The sequence below is a fragment of the Nerophis ophidion genome, linkage group LG11 (genome assembly GCF_033978795.1).
Source record: "Nerophis ophidion isolate RoL-2023_Sa linkage group LG11, RoL_Noph_v1.0, whole genome shotgun sequence".
In the NCBI taxonomy this organism is placed as follows: domain Eukaryota; kingdom Metazoa; phylum Chordata; class Actinopteri; order Syngnathiformes; family Syngnathidae; genus Nerophis; species Nerophis ophidion.
In genome coordinates, this window is record NC_084621.1 from 57,358,191 (window position 1) to 57,377,453 (window position 19,263).

Consider the following 19,263-nt stretch of genomic DNA (forward strand, 5'->3'; position numbering starts at 1 on the left):
AACGGTTTATGAATGTCTGTAGTTTAGTGAGTATGCTGTTGGTGGTTTTCCATGTTTCTGATCTGTACAGCAGGATGGATTTTACATTTTAGTTAAGGATTTTCAGTTTGGTTTTGAGAGAAATGTTTTTTGATCTCCGTATTTTGTTTAGTATGTTCTTGCTTTCCATATTCTGGATTTGACATCTTCATCTGCCACTCCATCTACACTGATTATGCTCCCCAAGTTTGTAAAACTGACTACCTCCTCCAATTGATTATTGTCCATTGTTATTGGTGTATTGTTTTTGTTATTGATATGCATGACCTTTGTTTTTTGTGAATTGATCTTAAGGCCAAGAAATGCAGCGGCTCTTTCTAGTATTTGTGATTTTTTTCCTGCAACTGTTGGTGGGTGTGAGCCAGGAGAGCTAGATCGTCTGCAAAGTCTAGATCCTCCAGTTGTTCGGTAAGGCTCCACTGTATGCCGGTTTTGCTGTTTTTGGTTGTTTGGTTTATGGTCCGGTAAATACAGAGGAGGAAAAGGAAGGGCGAGAGCAGACATTCTTCCGCACCCTAGTCAGGACCTCAAAAGCCTCCGTTGGGCATCCGTCATGTAGGACACGACATCGCATCTCCCGTCCAAAGGCAAAACCCAGTAACTCAATATTGGTCAAAACTCAGCTGATAATAATTTTGGAGTTCCTAGGTGATATGCTTTACATTAGTGTATGCGATATTGTAATTTGTTCCGTAAGTAAGCTGTTACGCGCATGGCAGGACCTAGCAACTACCACATAACCGCGTAGATACAACAGAAAAACCTAGTATCTCAAGGGACCAATCGGAGCTTCTTTGTCAGTCGCTTTATTGTCTTTAATGAGACATTTGCACGAATGGGGGCCGACGGTCAACCTGATTATGTGATATTATGGCACCAGGGGATATTTGGAAGATTGGCCCAGGACGTTGCAAGCACCTTCATTAAATGTATTGTTCTTGATTCTTCCCCTTGCATACTCTTTTGGGCAGATAACTGTGGAGGTCAAAATAAAAACTGGACACTGTACACGGCTCTTGCCCAATGTGCAAACGCAGAATGGGGCCCACCCGAGATTGTGACCAAATATCTGGAGAAAGGGCACACATTCATGAGAGCAGATTCAATCCATGGCTCAATCGGCAAGAAAATGAAAGCTCAAGAAAACATAAGTTTGATGACTATGTAAATATTTGTAAGACAGCATCAAGATAGATTGGTTTTCCTTTGTTTTCTCAAAATAAGCTAGAAGTGAGTTACTAGGTTTTGCCTTTGGACGGGAGGCATCCCTTGGTAGGTGCTCTTGATGATGTTGATGAGCTTCGGTGGGATGCCATGGTGTGCCATCAGCTTCCACAGTGTCTCACAGTCAACACTGTCAAACTTCTTTTCAGAGCCTATGAAATTAATATATACCGGTGAGTTAAATTCCATGGATTGTTCTATTATAATTCTAAGGGAGGCAATTTGGTCAGCACAAGATCTTCCATTTCTGAAACCAGCCTGGTTTTCCCTCAGTTGTGCATCAACCAATTTCCGCATCCAAAGTAATGTGTAAATAATGTAAATAACTACATGAACCATCCGTGTCTGTGAAGTGGACACTAGTAAGGTTGTAAATACTGTACAAAATAGGCTAACCCAAGTGTTTCCTGTTGATGTGAACACAAGTTGTAATTACTGTAGTGACTTAATAACATAGTTACTGAAACAGACATAGTGATTCATTCGGATGAATGGGGTATGTATTTATGTCAACTCTGTTAATCATTTTTCAATTCTTATAACACTAAAACATATTCAAACGGTGCTTTTTTTCTAATTTTCGCATGTTCATTTGCTTGGACAAGGGTTCACCCCCTTGTCCTCCCACCTGGACCTTCTGCACCCAGACGCCCGGCTTAATTTCGGTCTTTTTTTATTAAGTTTAAATCACATGCCTGATGAGTGTCAAATGAAGTGAGGTCGTCGCGAGCAGTGAGTCCTTGGTGATGATAAATGGTTTAAATCTTTTAAAAATATAGTTTCTCAAGAGTGTAAAAATCCACTCCATCCCATTTTAAATATTTTTTTCATAATCACTTATACCTGCACGGATTCAGGTAAATACATAGTAGCCAAATGGGACTTTAGAGTAGACCATCGCCTGAAACCAGAAAGTGCTCGAGGTCAAGTGATTGCAAACCAGCTATATTGTAAATGTATATCTAATTTTATTTTGTGTTGTTCTGTTAATTTTACTGTGCAATACCTTGGTTGTTATTTATAACCTGTGGGTTATAAATATCTACTTATTTACTATAAAACATGGCTGTTATAATTTCAAAAGTAATGGGCGAGGGCACCAGTTTGTTTGTATATTGGTTTTTTTTTTTCATTGTGTAAAAACTGGCCTTTAACTGTTTGGGTGTCGCAGTCCAGAAGACCCTCTGTCAGTCTGTGCCTCCATTGTCTTCTTTTTGTTTGTCCTTGGAATGGGCAGAGTGAAATTCCATCTCTCCCTGCCCTGTCCACCTGCTGTCAATCTGGCTGCTGTATAATTGGTTGTTTTTTGGTCCACCGGCCTGTCCTCCATGGCGTTGATTCATGGCATCTGTAAAGGTGACAGTAGCGGTTGTGCCTACCAGACAAAGTAGAGGCATCCCTTGCCGGCCCTCAGTTGACCCTCTACTTTTTGCAAACACACACACACACACATGCTCATGGTACAATCCATACAAAGAAAACACATCCTGCTTTGCCGAGGCCTCATTGGTGCAGAGAAAAAAAGTCAGTTTAGGTCATCGTGTACAAAGCTTGACCAAAGAACTACAAATTAAACACAGTAAAGCGAACACACACATTAAAGGGAATAAAAAACACTGAGATACTCTATATGTAGATCAAGTCAACAGAGAGACTTCTACAAAGCATTTGTAAGTATATGTGTGCACTTACAGTACCTGTGGCATTAAAGACTAAAAATACTATACAGTGGGGCAAAAAAGTATTTAATCAGCCACCGATTGTGCAAGTTCTCCCACTTAAAATGATGACAGAGGTCTGTAATTTTCATCATAGGTACACTTCAACTGTGAGACAGAATGTGAAAAAAAATCCGGGAATTCACATTGTAGGAATTTTAAATAATTTATTTGTAAATTATGGTGGAAAATAAGTATTTGGTCAACCATTCAAAGCTCTTACTGATGGAAGGAGGTTTTGGCTCAAAATCTCACGATACATGGTCCCATTCATTCTTTGCTTAACTCGAATCAATCGTCCTGTCCCCTTAGCAGAAAAACAGCCCCAAAGCATGATGTTTCCACCCCCATGCTTCACAGTAGGTCTGGTGTTCTTGGGATGCAACTCAGTATTCTTCTTCCTCCAAACACAGAGTTGAGTTTATACCAAAATGGATACATGGATGATACAGCAGAGGATTGGGAGAATGTCATGTGGTCAGATGAAACCAACTTTTTGGTATAAACTCAAATCATCGTGTTTGGAGGAAGAAGAATACTGAGTTGCATCCCAAGAACACCACACCTACTGATAAGCATGGGGGTGGAAACATCATGCTTTGGGGCTGTTTTTCTGTTAAGGAGACAGGACGATTGATCCATGTTAAGGAAAGAATGAATGGGGCCATGTATATACCCACTGTATATACCTGAGGGCTTCTGGTTCAATCCCCCGGGTTCCGCCATTCTGGTCACATATTGTGTTCTTAAGCAAGACACTTGGTTAGGGCCTTGCATGGCAGCTCCCGCCCTCAGTGTGTGAATGTGTGTGTGAATATGAAAATAGTATAGTGCATTGAGTACCTTGAAGGTAGAAAAGGGCTGTAACCCATTTACCATGTAAGAACAACATAAAGATGATGCATTTGGTTGTTTTAGTTTATTTAGAACATGCCTTCAATGACATCTCTTGTTTACGGTTCACAATTCAACATGTCCAAAAGGGAGTAGAAATCTCTAAGCAAATGTTGTTTACACAGCACCAATTCATAGCAGAAGTTATCTCAAGGCACTTTTCACATGGAGTCGAGAAGTCTATGACTACGATCCTCATACATTAAAAGGAACCAACTGAAACCCACAAGACCAAGCACTTGGCGACAGAGACGAGGGAAAGCTCCCTCTTGGGATAGGAACCTGGAACAGAACTCAGTCTCTGTGGGGTGGACGCCTGTCTCGATCTGTCGGGTTGCGATAGAGAGTAAGAGTAGAGCTGGACTATTCAACTGGTGGTCCGGGGGCCAAATCCGGCCCCGGAATGAGACCATACGAGCACCCGAGTCCTCGAGTTCAAAACCAGAAAGACAAACATTTTGTCAGTGAATTCTGAAAACCACTAGAGTGCTCCTGTTATATAGAGCAGTGGTTCTCAAATGGGGGTACGCAACCCCCTGGGGGTACTTGAAGGTACTTGAGATTTTTTTTTAATATTCTAAAAATAGCAACAATTCCAAAATCCTTTATAAATATATTTATTGAATGATACTTCAACAAAATATGAATGTACGTTCATAAACTGTGAAAAGAAATACAACAATGCAATATTCAGTGTTGACAGCTAGATTTTTTGTGGACATGTTCCATAAATATTGATGTTAAAGATTTCTTTTTTGTGAAGAAATGTATAGATTATGTTCATGAATCCAGATGAATCTCTTTTAAAATCCCCAAAGAGGGCACTTTAAGTTGATGATTACTTCTATGTGTAGAAATCTTTATTTATAATTGAATCACTTGTTTATTTTCAACAATTTTTTTGTTATTTTTATATATATTTTTTCCGAATAGTTCAAGGAAGACCAATTACAAATGAGCAATATTTTGCACTGTTATAAGTGGAGTGAAATGAATTATATTTATACAGCGCTTTTCTCTAGTGACTCAAAGCGCTTTACATAGTTAAACCCAATATCTTTGTTACATTTAAACCAGTGTGGGGGGCACTGGGAGCAGGTGGGTAAAGTGTCTTGCTCAAGGACAACAGCAGTGACTAGGATGGCGGAAGCGGGAATCGAACCTGCAACCCTCAAGTTGCTGGCACGACCACTCTACCAACCGAGCTATACCGCCATTTATACAATTTAATAAATCAGAAATGATGACATAGTGCTGTATTTTACTTATGTATCTCTTTTTTTCAACCAAAAATGCTTTGCTCTGATTAGGGGGTACTTGAATTAAAAAAATTTTCACAGGGGGTACATCACTGAAAAAAGGTTGAGAACCACTGATATAGAGGAACTGGGACCACTGTAAGCACATTAGCGTTGACATTTTAACATTGCTAGTAAACATAAAACACTGAAGCCAATATCATGATTTAATGCTGAAACTGTTCTGCCGGAGCTTTATTTAGCACGTTTAAAAGTTAAGTGCAAACTGATACTTACATACAAATGGCTGTGAGAAAGGAAGGAATTGCGCTGCAGGGTGTGTGTGTGTGTGTGTGTGTGTGCGTGTGTGCGTGTGTGTATGTGTGTGTGTGTGCGTGCGTGCGTGCGTGCGTGCGTGCGTGCGTGTGTGTGTCAACATAGTTGGACTGTCATGAATACTAAAACACTATTAGACATATAGTCTATTTAGCAATATCATTTTATAATTGTATAGCTGCTGGATGACTTAAAGGGGAACTGCACATTTTGGGGGATTTTGCCTATTGGGACGGCGTGGCGCAGTGGAAGAGTGGCCGTGCGCAATCCGAGGGTCCCTGGTTCAAATCCCACCTAGTACCAACCTCGTCACGTCCGTTGTGTCCTGAACAAGACACTTCACCCTTGCTCCTGATGGGTACTGGTTGGCGCCTTGCATGGCAGCTCTCTCCATCAGTGTGTGAATGTGTGTGTGAATGGGTAAATGTGGAAGTAGTGTCAAAGCGCTTTGAGTACCTTGAAGGTAGAAAAGTGCTATACAAGTACAACCCATTTATCATTTATTATCTACCATTGTTATGTAAGACAAAAACATATATATTTTTATTTATTTTATGCTTTCTAAATAGTAAATACATGCGATTAAAAGTCTGCTTACAATTGAGCGTATGGGAATCTCTCTTTTCTGCCTCTAAAGAGCTCTAAAAACATCCAAACTCCTGCATCAAGGTTTTATATACACACTGTATGTAATGTAGTAACCCACACATTCATAAAAACTTGCCACATTTACGTATTTTGATCATTGTAAGTATTCTGCGGCACATTCATTTCAGAAATGCATTACGTTTCCTTTTTTTCAACATCTCTTATTTCTACTCACAGCAGACTTCATGAAAGACAACAAACATAATATCAGTTACTGTACAATGTCTGCTGTCGTTAGGATGCCGACTGCTCGGATGTCCTTATATTTCTGTTTAAATGAAAATGACTCATAATCGCCGCGAAGAAAAAAAGGCAGGTGTAACCAAACTTCCTTTTGTGTCTTTCTCGCCATTCTGGGGTCTCTTCAATAAATTGGGCAGTCTGCGCCACTTTTGCACTTGCTATCAGTTCTACACAGTTTTAGTACATCACACTAACACGTCCACTAATAGTACAAGCAATTTTACAGTTTGCACACTGTTCAGCATGTGGTATTTGGACCTTAGTAGATCAGGCCCTATGTTTGTGTTGTTTTGCTTGCAAAACCATGTGTGAGTTAACTCCCATTTTGCTCTGAGCTGACGTGTTTCACAGGAGGTGTAATTGGTTGTGTGTGCGCTGGTGTCTCAGTGTTAAGGTTAATTTCTCTAACTGTTGGTAAGTGCTGTCTGACCGCTCCCCTGGCGACCTCTCTGAGCTGAAGTAATGGCACTTAGAGGCCCCGGGCCCTTGCTACTGGCCAGCTCATTGATCCACTGATCAATAACTGCATCTGTAGTATACACAGAACAAGGATTTGAACACACACACTATTGTAAGACATGTAAGGATCTTACCTCAGTAATGAAGATATTTTACCACACAAAGTCCTTAAACCAGAGCTCACCAGCTTCCATCACTATCAGAGCTACTTTGAGTTAAAAATAAAAGAAAGATAAGGTGAGATACAGGATTATTTACATGACTGGCAACTCTGAAATTGTAGTTTATCTACAGACCCCGTTTCCATATGAGTTGAGAAATTGTGTTAGGTGTAAATATAAATGATTTGCAAATCCTTTTTAACCCATATTCAATTGAATGCACTACAAAGACAATATATTTGATGCTCAAACTCATAAACTTTATTTTTTTTTGCAAAAAATATATAACTTAGAATTTCATGGCTGCAACACGTGCCCAAGTAGTTGGGAAAGGACATGTTCACCACTGTGTTACATCACCTTTTCTTTTAACAACACTCAATAAACGTTTGGGAACTGAGGAAACTAATTGTTGAAGCTTTGAAAGTGGAATTCTTTCCCATTCTTGTTTTATGTAGAGCTTCAGTCGTTCAACAGTCAGGGGTCTCCGCTGTCGTATTTTACACTTCATAATCTCCCACACATTTTCGATGGGAGACAGGTCTGGACTGCAGGCGGGCCAGAAAAGTACCCACACTCTTTTTTTACGAAGCCACGCTGTTGTAACACCTGTCTTGCTGAAATAAGCAGGGGCGTCTATGATAACATATGTTGCTCCAAAACCTGTATGGACCTTTCAGCATTAATGGTGCCTTCACAGATGTGTAAGTTACCCATGCCTTGGGCACTAATACACCCCCATACCATCGCACATGCTGCCTTTTGAACTTTGCGCCCATAACAAACCGAATGGTTATTTTCCTCTTTGTTCTGGAGGACACCATGTCCTCTGTTTCCAAATATAATTTGAAATTTGGACTCGTCAGACTACAGAACACCTTTCCACTTTGCATCAGTCCATCTTAGGTGAGCTCGGGCCCAGCCAAGCCGGCGGCGTTTCAGGATATTGTTGATAAATGGGTTTGGCTTTGCATAGTAGAGTTTTAACTTGCACTTACAGATGTAGCGACCAACTGTAGTTACTGACAGTGGTTTTATGAAGTGTTCCTGAGCCCATGTGGTGATATCCTTTACACACTGATGTCAGTTTTTGATGCAGTACCACCTGAGGGACCAAAGGTCCGTAATATCATCGCTTACGTGCAGTGATTTCTCCAGATTCTCTGAACTTTTCGATGATTTTACGGATAGTAGATGGTAAAATCCCTAAATTCCTTGCAATAGCTCGTTGAGAAATATTGTTCTTAAACTGTTCGACAATTTGCTTACAAAGTTGTGACCCTCGCCCCATCCTTGTTTGTGAATTACTTAACATTTCATGTAAGCTGCTTTTATACCCAATCATGGCACCCAACTGTTCCCAATTAGCCTGCACATCTGTGGGATGTTCCATATAAGTGTTTGATGAGCATTCCTCAACGCAATCAGTATTTATTGCCACCTTTCCCAACTTCTTTGTCACGTGTTGCTGGCATCAAATTCTAAAGTTAATGATTATTTGCACAAAAAAAAAAAGTATCAGTTTGAACATGAATTATGTTGTCTTTGTAGCATATTCAACTGAATATTGGTTGAAAATGATTTGCAAATCATTGTTTTCCCTTTATATGTACATCTAAAACAATTTTTTAAAAACTCATATGGAAACGGGGTTTGTACAAAGCAGTGCTTCATTCAAACAGTGTTGCCATTTTAATGATATTATTTTGTGGTAATTGCCTATTAAATCTTGGCAGAATGTCTGAGTTTAACAGTTATGAAAAAATCTCTTGAAATGATATTTTACCTTTTTAGTGAGCTACTCAAAATCATGCTACCTGTTAGAGACCCCTGATTTTCCGGGCCTGGAAAACATCTAAAACAAAATCCACTTAAGTACAATCATAATAATTATTCCAATTAATATTTTGTGGTCAGCTGGACTAAAAATATTTGCCAAACTTCAACTCATTAGTAATGTACATTCAGTATGTATTCCTCTATGTTGAGACATTCCAAATGTTAATTGAATCAATAAATGGCATCAGGATGTTCCAGGTAAAATATTAGCAATGAATGCCATATTTTGCAATGCATAGAACTCTTAGATATTGTGTTAGTTTGCTGAATGAATATGCATCCCTCTTCTTTCTCAGTAAGGGCAGTACATGTAACAAATGCAATGGTACATCCATTGATTGCATTACATTAATTACATTTCAACAAACATTTTTTTATTACAGTAGATATTGCGTACATTTTCACCACCAATGACCAGAGTACAAAATGTAGTATCTATTTACACTAAAACCTGACCTGTCTGTCAAATTTGTATTTTATTTACCTTTGCTTTGCCTATAGCAGTGATGTCAAACCTACGAAACAGGTTTTTTTTCGGCCCGCGTGATGATTTTGCCAAGTAAAAAAATGTGCAGTTGTTTTTTTGTTTTTTTTTTAAATGAAAGAAACTGATGTTCGAAATGTGTCCACTGGATGTCACAATAGCAATTCTGTTAGGCAAGCAAACGGGCCAAGCAAGTGGTACACAGTAAAGGGTGATTGGGGCTCCTCCTCCTCGACCCACATGAAACTTAAAACCTGCCGTTTTAAGTCTTCTGCTTCGAACACATTGTCGTTTGTCACCCTCGTTGCCCCAAAATGTCTCAGTCAAACACGAGGAAAGAGAACTTAACCCTTTTGAATAGTTGTTACCTCCGTTTCTTACAGGTTGTTGAGTTAGCACTGGATTGATACGTGGTTATGACAAAGGATGTATTTGATACCTCGAAGAGTTTACATGTTGTGTTTTTTGTTCAATCCCAGGAAGAATGTGACTTAAAGTTTAAGCCTACATGGAAACTAAGGTCAATGTGTTTTTGAAACTGCACCAATTTCGTCAGAATTTTCAACAAACTTGAAGTGTTTTGTCCAGAGGATTATTTGTGATTTGTTCGTTTTCACAAAGTGCTTGTTCTATTTTTGGCCAAAGAAAACATCCCGGAGTTGTCTTTATTTTAAAGTTATCATGCCATGATTTTACCATTAAGGCCCACTTGGGAATAGATTTTCCTCCATGCGGCCCCTGAGCTAAAATGACTTTGACACCCTTTGCTTATTAATTCATTACATTTTGGAAGTGACACATCATTGGAAATCACCTGCTCACAGGTAAAGTTAGTAACTGATGAAGTAAAAAAAAAACTGGGAAAATCAAAATGAAATCTCCAACTGCTTCCGTTTCTTCACCTCATTTTTCCCTCTTCTCAGCGAGCTGCCATCATATTTCACATCCGAGTCAATAAAGCAGCAGTCTTCAATATCTCTCCCTTTTTCTCTGGTCCTCTCTAGTACTAAAGGAATCAGTCACTCAGAACACTCAGAACACATATTAAACAGGCATCAACCTCTCGCCAGGGCCAAATCACGCTGTTCAAATGTTGTTCTTCCACCGGGAGCGCAGGACAGCACGAGAGATGGGATGTGCAACATTAACTTGATTCACAGCTGCAGCGACTGAGTGACACTCCATAAACCTCAGCGGGCTGCCACTGGGACCTGCCAACAGCACCCCATGGCTAATGTGACACACACTAGCAACGCATAGCCTCACCACCCCCACGGCACAACATAAGTACGCCCACTATCTCATACAGAGACGTCTTGTACTAATAGTGACATGAATCTAATATCTATCTGACACTACATTCTGCATACAGCATGTGAGATTCAGAAACACATACTGTGTTTGAACGCGAGAAAAACTGGGATTTATTGAGCATGACTGTATGTTGAGGGGTCCTTGTTCGGGTACAGTAATTGCACAGCCTCTGGGTTATCATCCTCACCAACCAACCCATTATGTTGGCATAAGGCACTTCCAATCAGACAACTCCAGCCAGTCAATACACAGTATTATAGCAAGCCTTGGTGCTGAAAATAGAAGAAAATATGGTATATATATACTGTGTACATATATATATATATATATATATATATATATATATATATATATATATATGTGTGTGTATATATATATATGTATATGTAGTTATATATATCTATGTATGTATATATATATATATATATATATATATGTATGTATATATATATATATATATATATATATATGTATGTATATATCCGTATGTTTGTACTGTATATATACATATGTATGTACATATTAGTATGTATGTATATATATGTTTATGTAATTATATATATACATACATATATGCATGTATATATGTATGTTTATATATATGTGCATGTATCTATGTATGTGTGTATATATATATGTATATATATATATATATATATATATATATATATATATATATATACATATATATGTATATATATATATATATATAAATATATATATATACATATATATATACATATATATCTGTATGTGTATATATATATATATATATATGTGTATGTATATGTGTGTAGATATGTATGTATGTGTATATATGTATGTATTTGTGTATATATATATATATATATATATATATATATATACATATATATATATATATATATATATATATATATATACATACATATATATATATATTTTAGGGCTGCAAATCTTTGGGTGTCCCACGATTCGATTCAATATCGATTCTTGGGGACGCGATTCGATTTTTTGGATTCAACGCCATTCTCAAGTAAAAAACGATATTTTTCCGATTCAAAACGATTCTGTATTCATTCAATACATATGATTTCAGCAGGATCTACCCCAGTCTGCTGACATGCTAGCAAAGTAGTAGATTTAAAAAAAAAAAAAAAAGTTTTTATAATTGTAAAGGACAATGTTTTAAAAATGGCCCTGTGTTGAGCTGGTGACTTGTCCAGGGTGTAAACCGCCTTCCGCCCGATTGTAGCTGAGATGGGCACCAGCGCCCCTCGCGACCCCAAAGTGAATAAGCGGTAGTAAATGGATGGATGGATGTTTTAAAAACTGATTGTAATAATGTAAATTTGTTTGAACTATTAAACGAACCAAAAATATTACTTATTTTATCTTTGTGAAAACATTGGACACAGTGTGTTGTCAAGCTTATGAGATGTGATGCAAGTGTAAGCCACTGTGACACTATTGTTCTTTTTTTTTTTTAATGTCTAATGATAATCTCAATGAGGGATTTTTAATCACTGCTAAGCCGAAATCATAACTAATATTGATACTGTTGTTGATAATTTTCATTTTTGTTTCACTACTTTTGGTTTGTTCTGTGTCGTGTTTGTGTCTCCTCTCAATTGCTCTGTTTATTGCAGTTCTGAGTGTTGCTGGGTCAGGTTTGGTTTTGGAATTGGATTGCATTGTTATGGTATTGCTGTGTATTGTTTTGTTGGATTGATAAAAAAAATTTAAATCGATTTTTTTAAAATGAGAATTGATTCTAAATTGCACAACGTGAGAATCGCGATTCAAATTCGAATCGATTTTTTCCCACACCCCTAATATATATATATATATATATATATATATATATATATATATATATATATATATATATGTATATGTGTGTGTGTGCTTGCGTGTGTGTATTTACGTGTATATGTCTGACTGCATATGTGTGTGTACATACGGGAGTATGCATATATATGTGTATGTATGTATGTATGCATGCACACAAACAGTCTTATATATAGTACAGGCCAAAAGTTGAACTTTTGACCCTTTGCTCCGATTACTTTTTTTGCACACTCTTGGCATTCTCGTGAGGAGAATTTAAGGTACTATTTAACCATTTAAAGTCGTCACCTTAAATGTTTTTCACTTTACAGATGTGGTTAAAGCTTATTGAGAGAATACCAAGAGTGTGCAAAGCAGTAATCAGAGCAAAGGGTGACTATTTTGAAGAAACTCGGAAAAAAAACACATTTTAAGTTATTTCACCTTTTTTTGTTAAGTACATAACTCCACGTGTGTTCATTCATAGTATTGATGCCTTCAGCAACAATCTACAATGGAAATTGTCATGAATATAAAGAAAACGCATTGTATGAGGAGAAAATGTGTCCAAATGTTTTTCCTGTACTGCATGTATATATATATATATATATATATAAAAATTTCTAAATTTTTAAAAATTATCAATCGATTTAGGACTTAATAAGAATTACTAAGTGAATCCATTTTTTCCAACACCCCTCCTAATAACTGTCTGATAATGATTCTAATAGCATGCAGTTATTATGTGTACATCTCAATGAAAAAGCAGAAAAATGTGAACGGGCCAAACGTATTGTATATTTAATCCACAACATGCTCAAAGAAGGCATAATATATGTAACATATTGTTTCCACAGCCCCACTGACATACAATCTATGTTTTGTGTAATACCTACTGTAATCTCCAGACCAGGTTTAAAAAAAAGCCTGCCTTCTGTCAAACACAAAACACCAACAATACGTAACAATAAATATATAAATATCACACTAAAATGAATACTTTCTTGGATGTGCATTTGACTCATTTTTTAAACATTATACCTGCATTATTGCTGACATTTAGGAAGTACTGTAAAGTATAAGAAAATATTGGAAAATGTTATCCAATACCAACAAATGTTTGAAAAAATGCGGGTTAGTCAGATTCAACTAAATTTATAGCAATGTGCAATGTATATGCCCCACTCCTCCTATTAAGTGTTAAAACAACTTATGGGTGGTCTTTAGTATCTAATGGTGGGGCTGCTGCTGATGCTACTCAATGTTCTCCAAAGCTACTTTTAAAGAAGAATCTGACTTTCTGATCACATTGTCACCTTTGGGGCTGGACATGAAATGTCTGGGGGAGATAAGTATATCAGTGATGGATGATTTTGTCCCTCTGTGTGTACTGGGAGATCTCTGTGATGTCTGAGCATTAAATCCTGAACCTCTGAAATGTCAACTTTACCAGAGCCATAAATACAAAAAGAAAAAAAGGTGTTTTATTTCCCCTTACAACTGTTTTCCCAAATTTTCCGTACGGTGTTTTATAAGAAGTGGTCTTCACTTTTTTCTTAACATTGACACAATAAGTTCATCTGCAAAAATAAGCTCAATGAGGGAACAATGTCACCTTGTCGCTGTTTCACATTCCCAATTTCTTTTTAATGAATAGATTAGCCTACAAGTGTCAGATTCAGCCATTGCTCAAAGAATAGCATTTTTTACACTGTTCCTATCACCTTGGCAACGCCATGGCAACCTGCTATCCAAGCGGGCACAGCATGGCTCAATTAGCACCAGCCGTGTCTCGCTACACTTTTCTGGCAGACTAATGTCTTCTTTTTTAATCCTCTAATATAAAAATTGACACAAATGTGGAAATGGTCACTTTTTTCCCCAGGTCACAGCTTTCCTAAACTTCTCTGAAGGACACGGAGGGATATTATACTAATCCAATGCGTTAGTACCGTTGTTTTTGTTAGTAAAAAGTCAGACAAAGACCAAATCTTTAAATAACCCAAGCAATTTTCCCCATTTGAAATCTGTTAAATCCAATTAATCCGTTCCAAATACATAAAACACATGTTAAAGCGATTTATTCCAGTTTTAAATGCAGCAAACAATATGAAATACATGTAATGACAAATAGAGATTTCTCAATCCTGATCACAAATTGGATTGGGGGCCGATATGTGCCGTTTTCCCCCAATTGTACCACAGCTTTGTCACAGTCTTGACATAGCTTACATTAGGGGTCACAAACCTTTTTGAAACCAAGAGCTACATCTTGGGTACTTATTAATGCAAAGGGCTACACACTTACAAACCACGTTTCCATATCAGTTGGGAAATTGCGTTAGATGTAAATATAAACGGAATGCAATGATTTGCAGATCATTTTCAACCCATATTCAGTTGAATATGCTACAAAGACAACATATTTGATGTTCAAACTGATAAACCTTTTTTTTTTTCTTTTTTTTTTCAAATAATCATTAACTTTAGAATTTGATGCCAGCAACACGTGACAAAGAAGTTGGGAAAGGTGGCAATAAATACTGATAAATTTGAGGAATGCTCATTAAACACTTATATGAAACATCCCACAGGTGTGCAGGCTAATTGGGAACAGGTGGGTGCCATGATTGGGTATAAAAGCAGCTTCCATGAAATGCCAAGTAATTCACAAACAAGGATGGGGCGAGCTGTCGTATTTTACGCTTCATAATGCGCCACACATTTTCGATGGGAGACAGGTCAGGACTGCAGGCGGGCCAGGAAAGTACTTTCACTCTTTTAGCACGAAACCACGCTGTTATAACACGTGGCTTGGATTTTTCTTGCTAAAATAAGCAGGGGCGTCCATGATAACTTTGCTTGGATGACAACATATGCCTGTATGGACCTTTCAGCATTAATGGTGCCTTCACAGATGTGTAAGTTACTCATGCCTTGGGCACTAATACACCCCCATACCATCACAGATGCTGGCTTTTGAACTTTGCGCCTATAACAATGTAGCTGAGATAGGCGCCAGCGCCCCCCGCGACCCCGAAAGGGAATAAGCGGTAGAAAATGGATGGATGGATGGATGGGCCTATAACAATCCGAATGGTTATTTTCCTCTTTGTTCTGGAAGACACCACGTCCTCTGTTTCCAAATATAATTTGAAATGTGGACTCAATTTCAATTCAATGTGGACTCAATTTCAACCCTGTGAACATGTTTTTAATTCAAGTACCCCCTAATCAGAGCAAAGCATTTTTGGTTGAAAAAAAAGAGATAAAGAAGTAAAATACAGCACTAAGTCATCAGTTTCTGATTTATTAAATTGTATAACAGTGCAAAATATTGTGTAGTGATCTTTCTTGAACTATTTGGAAAAAAAGATATAAAAATAACTAAAAACTTGTTGAAAAATAAACAAGTGATTCAATTATAAATAAAGATTTCTACACATAGAAGTAATCATCAACTTAAAGTGCCCTCTTTGGGGATTTTAAAAGAGATCCATCTGGATTCATGAACTTAATTCTAAACATTTCTTCACAAAAACAGAAATTTTTAACATCAATATTTATGGAACATGTCCACAAAAAATGTAGCTGTCAACACTGAATATTGCATTGTTGCATTTATTTTCACAGTTTATGTACTTACATTCATATTTTGTTGACGTATTATTCAATAAATATATGTATAAAGGATTGTTGAATCGTTGCTATTTTTAGAGTTCTCCTTGGCATACCTTCAAGTACCCCCAGGGGTACACATACCCCCATTTGAGAACCACTGACATAGACAATACATGCTCTTGTCACATCGGTCATCATTTGTAAAACACAACCATGATTTTAACACACACACCTCACAGCTTACAACAAAATGTTCGTATGGATAAATACAATACACAAGCAAGCAATGTTTTCTTTTACATCATTATGAATGCTAAAAGGTAATGCAATGTGCTTCTCAGGTATCGTGTCTAAGTCCTTTGAGTGCCGCCTTAAGGGCTTTGGGGCGTCTTTTGTGGAGACCGAGGACCTGAGCTCAACCGTGGCCAGGAAGATCAGCGATGACGGACCCGTCCAGCAAGTCATCATCATTCAAGGCTACAACGAAGAAGAAGTGGCCATCGACCAGACCCTGGAGGAGTCTGCTGCAGCCACCCTGCAGACTCTGGCCATGTCCGGCCAGGTGGCAGGGGTGCTCCACATCACAGAAGACGGACAAGTCATTGCTTCAGGTAGGGAAGCGGCGTCCGCAGGGACCCAGCTCGCCGTGGGGAGCACCCAGTACGTGGTGCTGGCAACAGGCGAGGCGGGCACTCAGCTTCAGGCTGCATCGAGAGGAGGAGAAGGCGCCTCTGAAGCTGCCGGACAAAGTCATATTTTGTCCGAGCGGTCCACAGCTCTGGACGCTCTCCTTAGCGCTGTCAGTAAAATGGGCCATCAGGAGAAAATGCAAGGAGAGGCATCGGTCGCCCACAAGACCGCCAGCCCTGAGACGGACCAGCCTGTGCAGAGTGAAGAGCAGTCTGTGGTCAAACAGGAAGAAGAGACGGAAGCCGGTAGCGAGAAGAGTCAGGAAGAGATGAAGAAGCTGCTGCAGCTGGCAGCATGTCGCATGATGAAGGAAGGTCTGACCCAGGTCATTATCAACAACGAGGGAACCCACTACATCGTCACGGAGCTGGACGACTGCACCTTACAGGTGGAGGAAGGCGTGTATGAAGAGGCGGCTGCCGAGGACGCGGCAGAATATCAGGAAGATCAGCAGGTTGAAGACCCACAGCAGATGGACCCTAACTGAACCAGGGACATTTTCTTTTTTCTAGCTTTTCATTTCAGGTGTCAATCAGAAATGTTTTGTCTTCAACTCCCGTGGGATATCGACTATAAGGCCATCATGTCAAGAAAAATGTGGAGTGAACACACAAACCTGAACGCAACATTCTAAACACAGCAGCTACATCCTCTGTCTCTGTAGATACCCAGCATTACATAATTGGCCACTAACATTTTCACAATCACACTGAACCCCCCGGACCCCGAAAGAGACCATGGACGGATGGCCACTTAACCATTCTTAGTGACGATGGATGTTGTTGTGTTTGACAATAATATACAGAAGGTATCGCTGCTTGTAAGACCATAACTTTATTTTTGATGACATTACTGCTTTATTTCCCTAATATAATTGTTTGCATTATTTTCAGTGTAGCCCTACTACTCCTCGCTACTGTGCACGGAAGAAAGGAGGACTTTGTGTATAGGAAGATCATTTAAAATCATTTAATGCCACCAAAACCAGGCTTAATTCATGCAAAAATGATTTTGGAATTAGTATAAAAATGTGTAATTCTTCATGAATAAGATACTGTATACCGTATTTCCTTGAATAGCCGCTGGGCATGTAATATAAGCCTGCCTTGAATTACTGCCGGGTCAAACTCGCTCCCCAAATTTATTAGCACATGCTTACTTTTACCGCCGGGTCAAAGTCATGACGTCACGAGTGACGCTTCCCCTGTCGTCATTTCCAAAATGGCAAAGTCTTTTTTTTTACTTTTACTATGTGTAAACCTGGGGTCTTGTTCCACAGCCATACAGATCACACTGATGGTTGTGATATAAAACAACTTGTCTTCAACACTCTTACTAATATGCGCCACACTCTGTGAACCCACACCAAACACATTTCTGGAGAACATTGGCTCTGTAACACATTATAAACGCAACATAAGAATTACCCAGAATTCCAATGCATCCATGACTCTTGGCTATATTATACACCCCGCTAGCACCAAACCCCGATCCCTCCCCCTCTCCGTGCGTCGGTTGAGGTGGGCGGGGTTGGTCGACGCTTGTATAATATAGCCAAGAGTCATGAATGCATTGTAATTCTGGGTAATTTTTATGTTGCGTTTATAATGTGTTACAGAGCCAATGTTTTCCAGAAATGTGTTTGGTATGGGTTCACAGAGTCTGGCGCATATTAGTAAGAGTGTTAAAGTCGTTTATATCACAACCATCAGTGTAAGAGGTATGGCTGTCGACCAAGTATGCATTGCAATCTCGTATGAGAAGCAGGGATATGCGTGCGTCCGACCGGCACGCAGATAGCATGGTGTAAAGGTGGGCGCGATGACATGTTGTAGAGCAGTGGTCCCCAACCACCGGGCTGCGGCCACATAATTTTTTATTAATTTTTTTTTTTTTTTTTTTTTTTTTTTTTTTATCACACTCAATTTTTTACTGCATGCCATTGGTAAGCGCAGGGGTGAGAAGAGGTTTTAAAATTATTAGAGCCTGCTTACTTTTACCGCATGCCTTGAATAAGCGCAGGAGTGAGAAGAGGTTTTAAATTAATTAGCGCCCCGGCGGCTATTCAAGGAAATACGGTACATCAATATTTTTTTGTGTTTTTTTTCTTTAATTTTACTTCAAGCTTTCTTTCCTTTATTCTCGGCTTGTTATTAGCATATGATTGGGCACCAAGCACTGTTTTGCATAGGAGACAAACCTCGCCGTCGGCGTACGCATCGCTAACGCTACATTATGCAAGCTGTTAGGAGGCTCTTTGGTTATTTGTGCGCTCGCCGCGTTATAAATCGCCTTTCATTTCTTACAATAAACACTGAAGCCAGTTTTAACAACTGCGTCCATAGGTTTTCATTCTGACACTTTATCGTGGCGTTTGCCGCCACGGTTTCGCCATCAATGCTGCGTTTATGTTCACAGCACAGCGCCGCCCAACGAGAAAGCCCCACGCACATACATGCATCAACTGATAGCCCCCATCATGCTTTCTGATCGCTAACATAGTCATTATCATCACCATTATCATTATCACCACCATGATCACCATC

General features: G+C 38.7%; 1 protein-coding gene across 1 annotated transcript in view; it reads left to right on the forward strand.

Annotated features, from left to right (window-relative positions):
- The window catches only part of znf407 (zinc finger protein 407), a 302,639-nt gene extending 283,589 nt beyond the window's left edge, over window positions 1–19,050 (forward strand). Inside the window, exon 10 of the mRNA XM_061916333.1 lies at window positions 16,369–19,050. Within this exon, the coding sequence (XP_061772317.1) occupies window positions 16,369–17,204 (836 nt within the window). The 3' untranslated portion in view covers window positions 17,205–19,050. The remainder of the gene's footprint in view (window positions 1–16,368) is intronic.
- The last annotated feature ends 213 nt before the right edge of the window (window positions 19,051–19,263 follow it).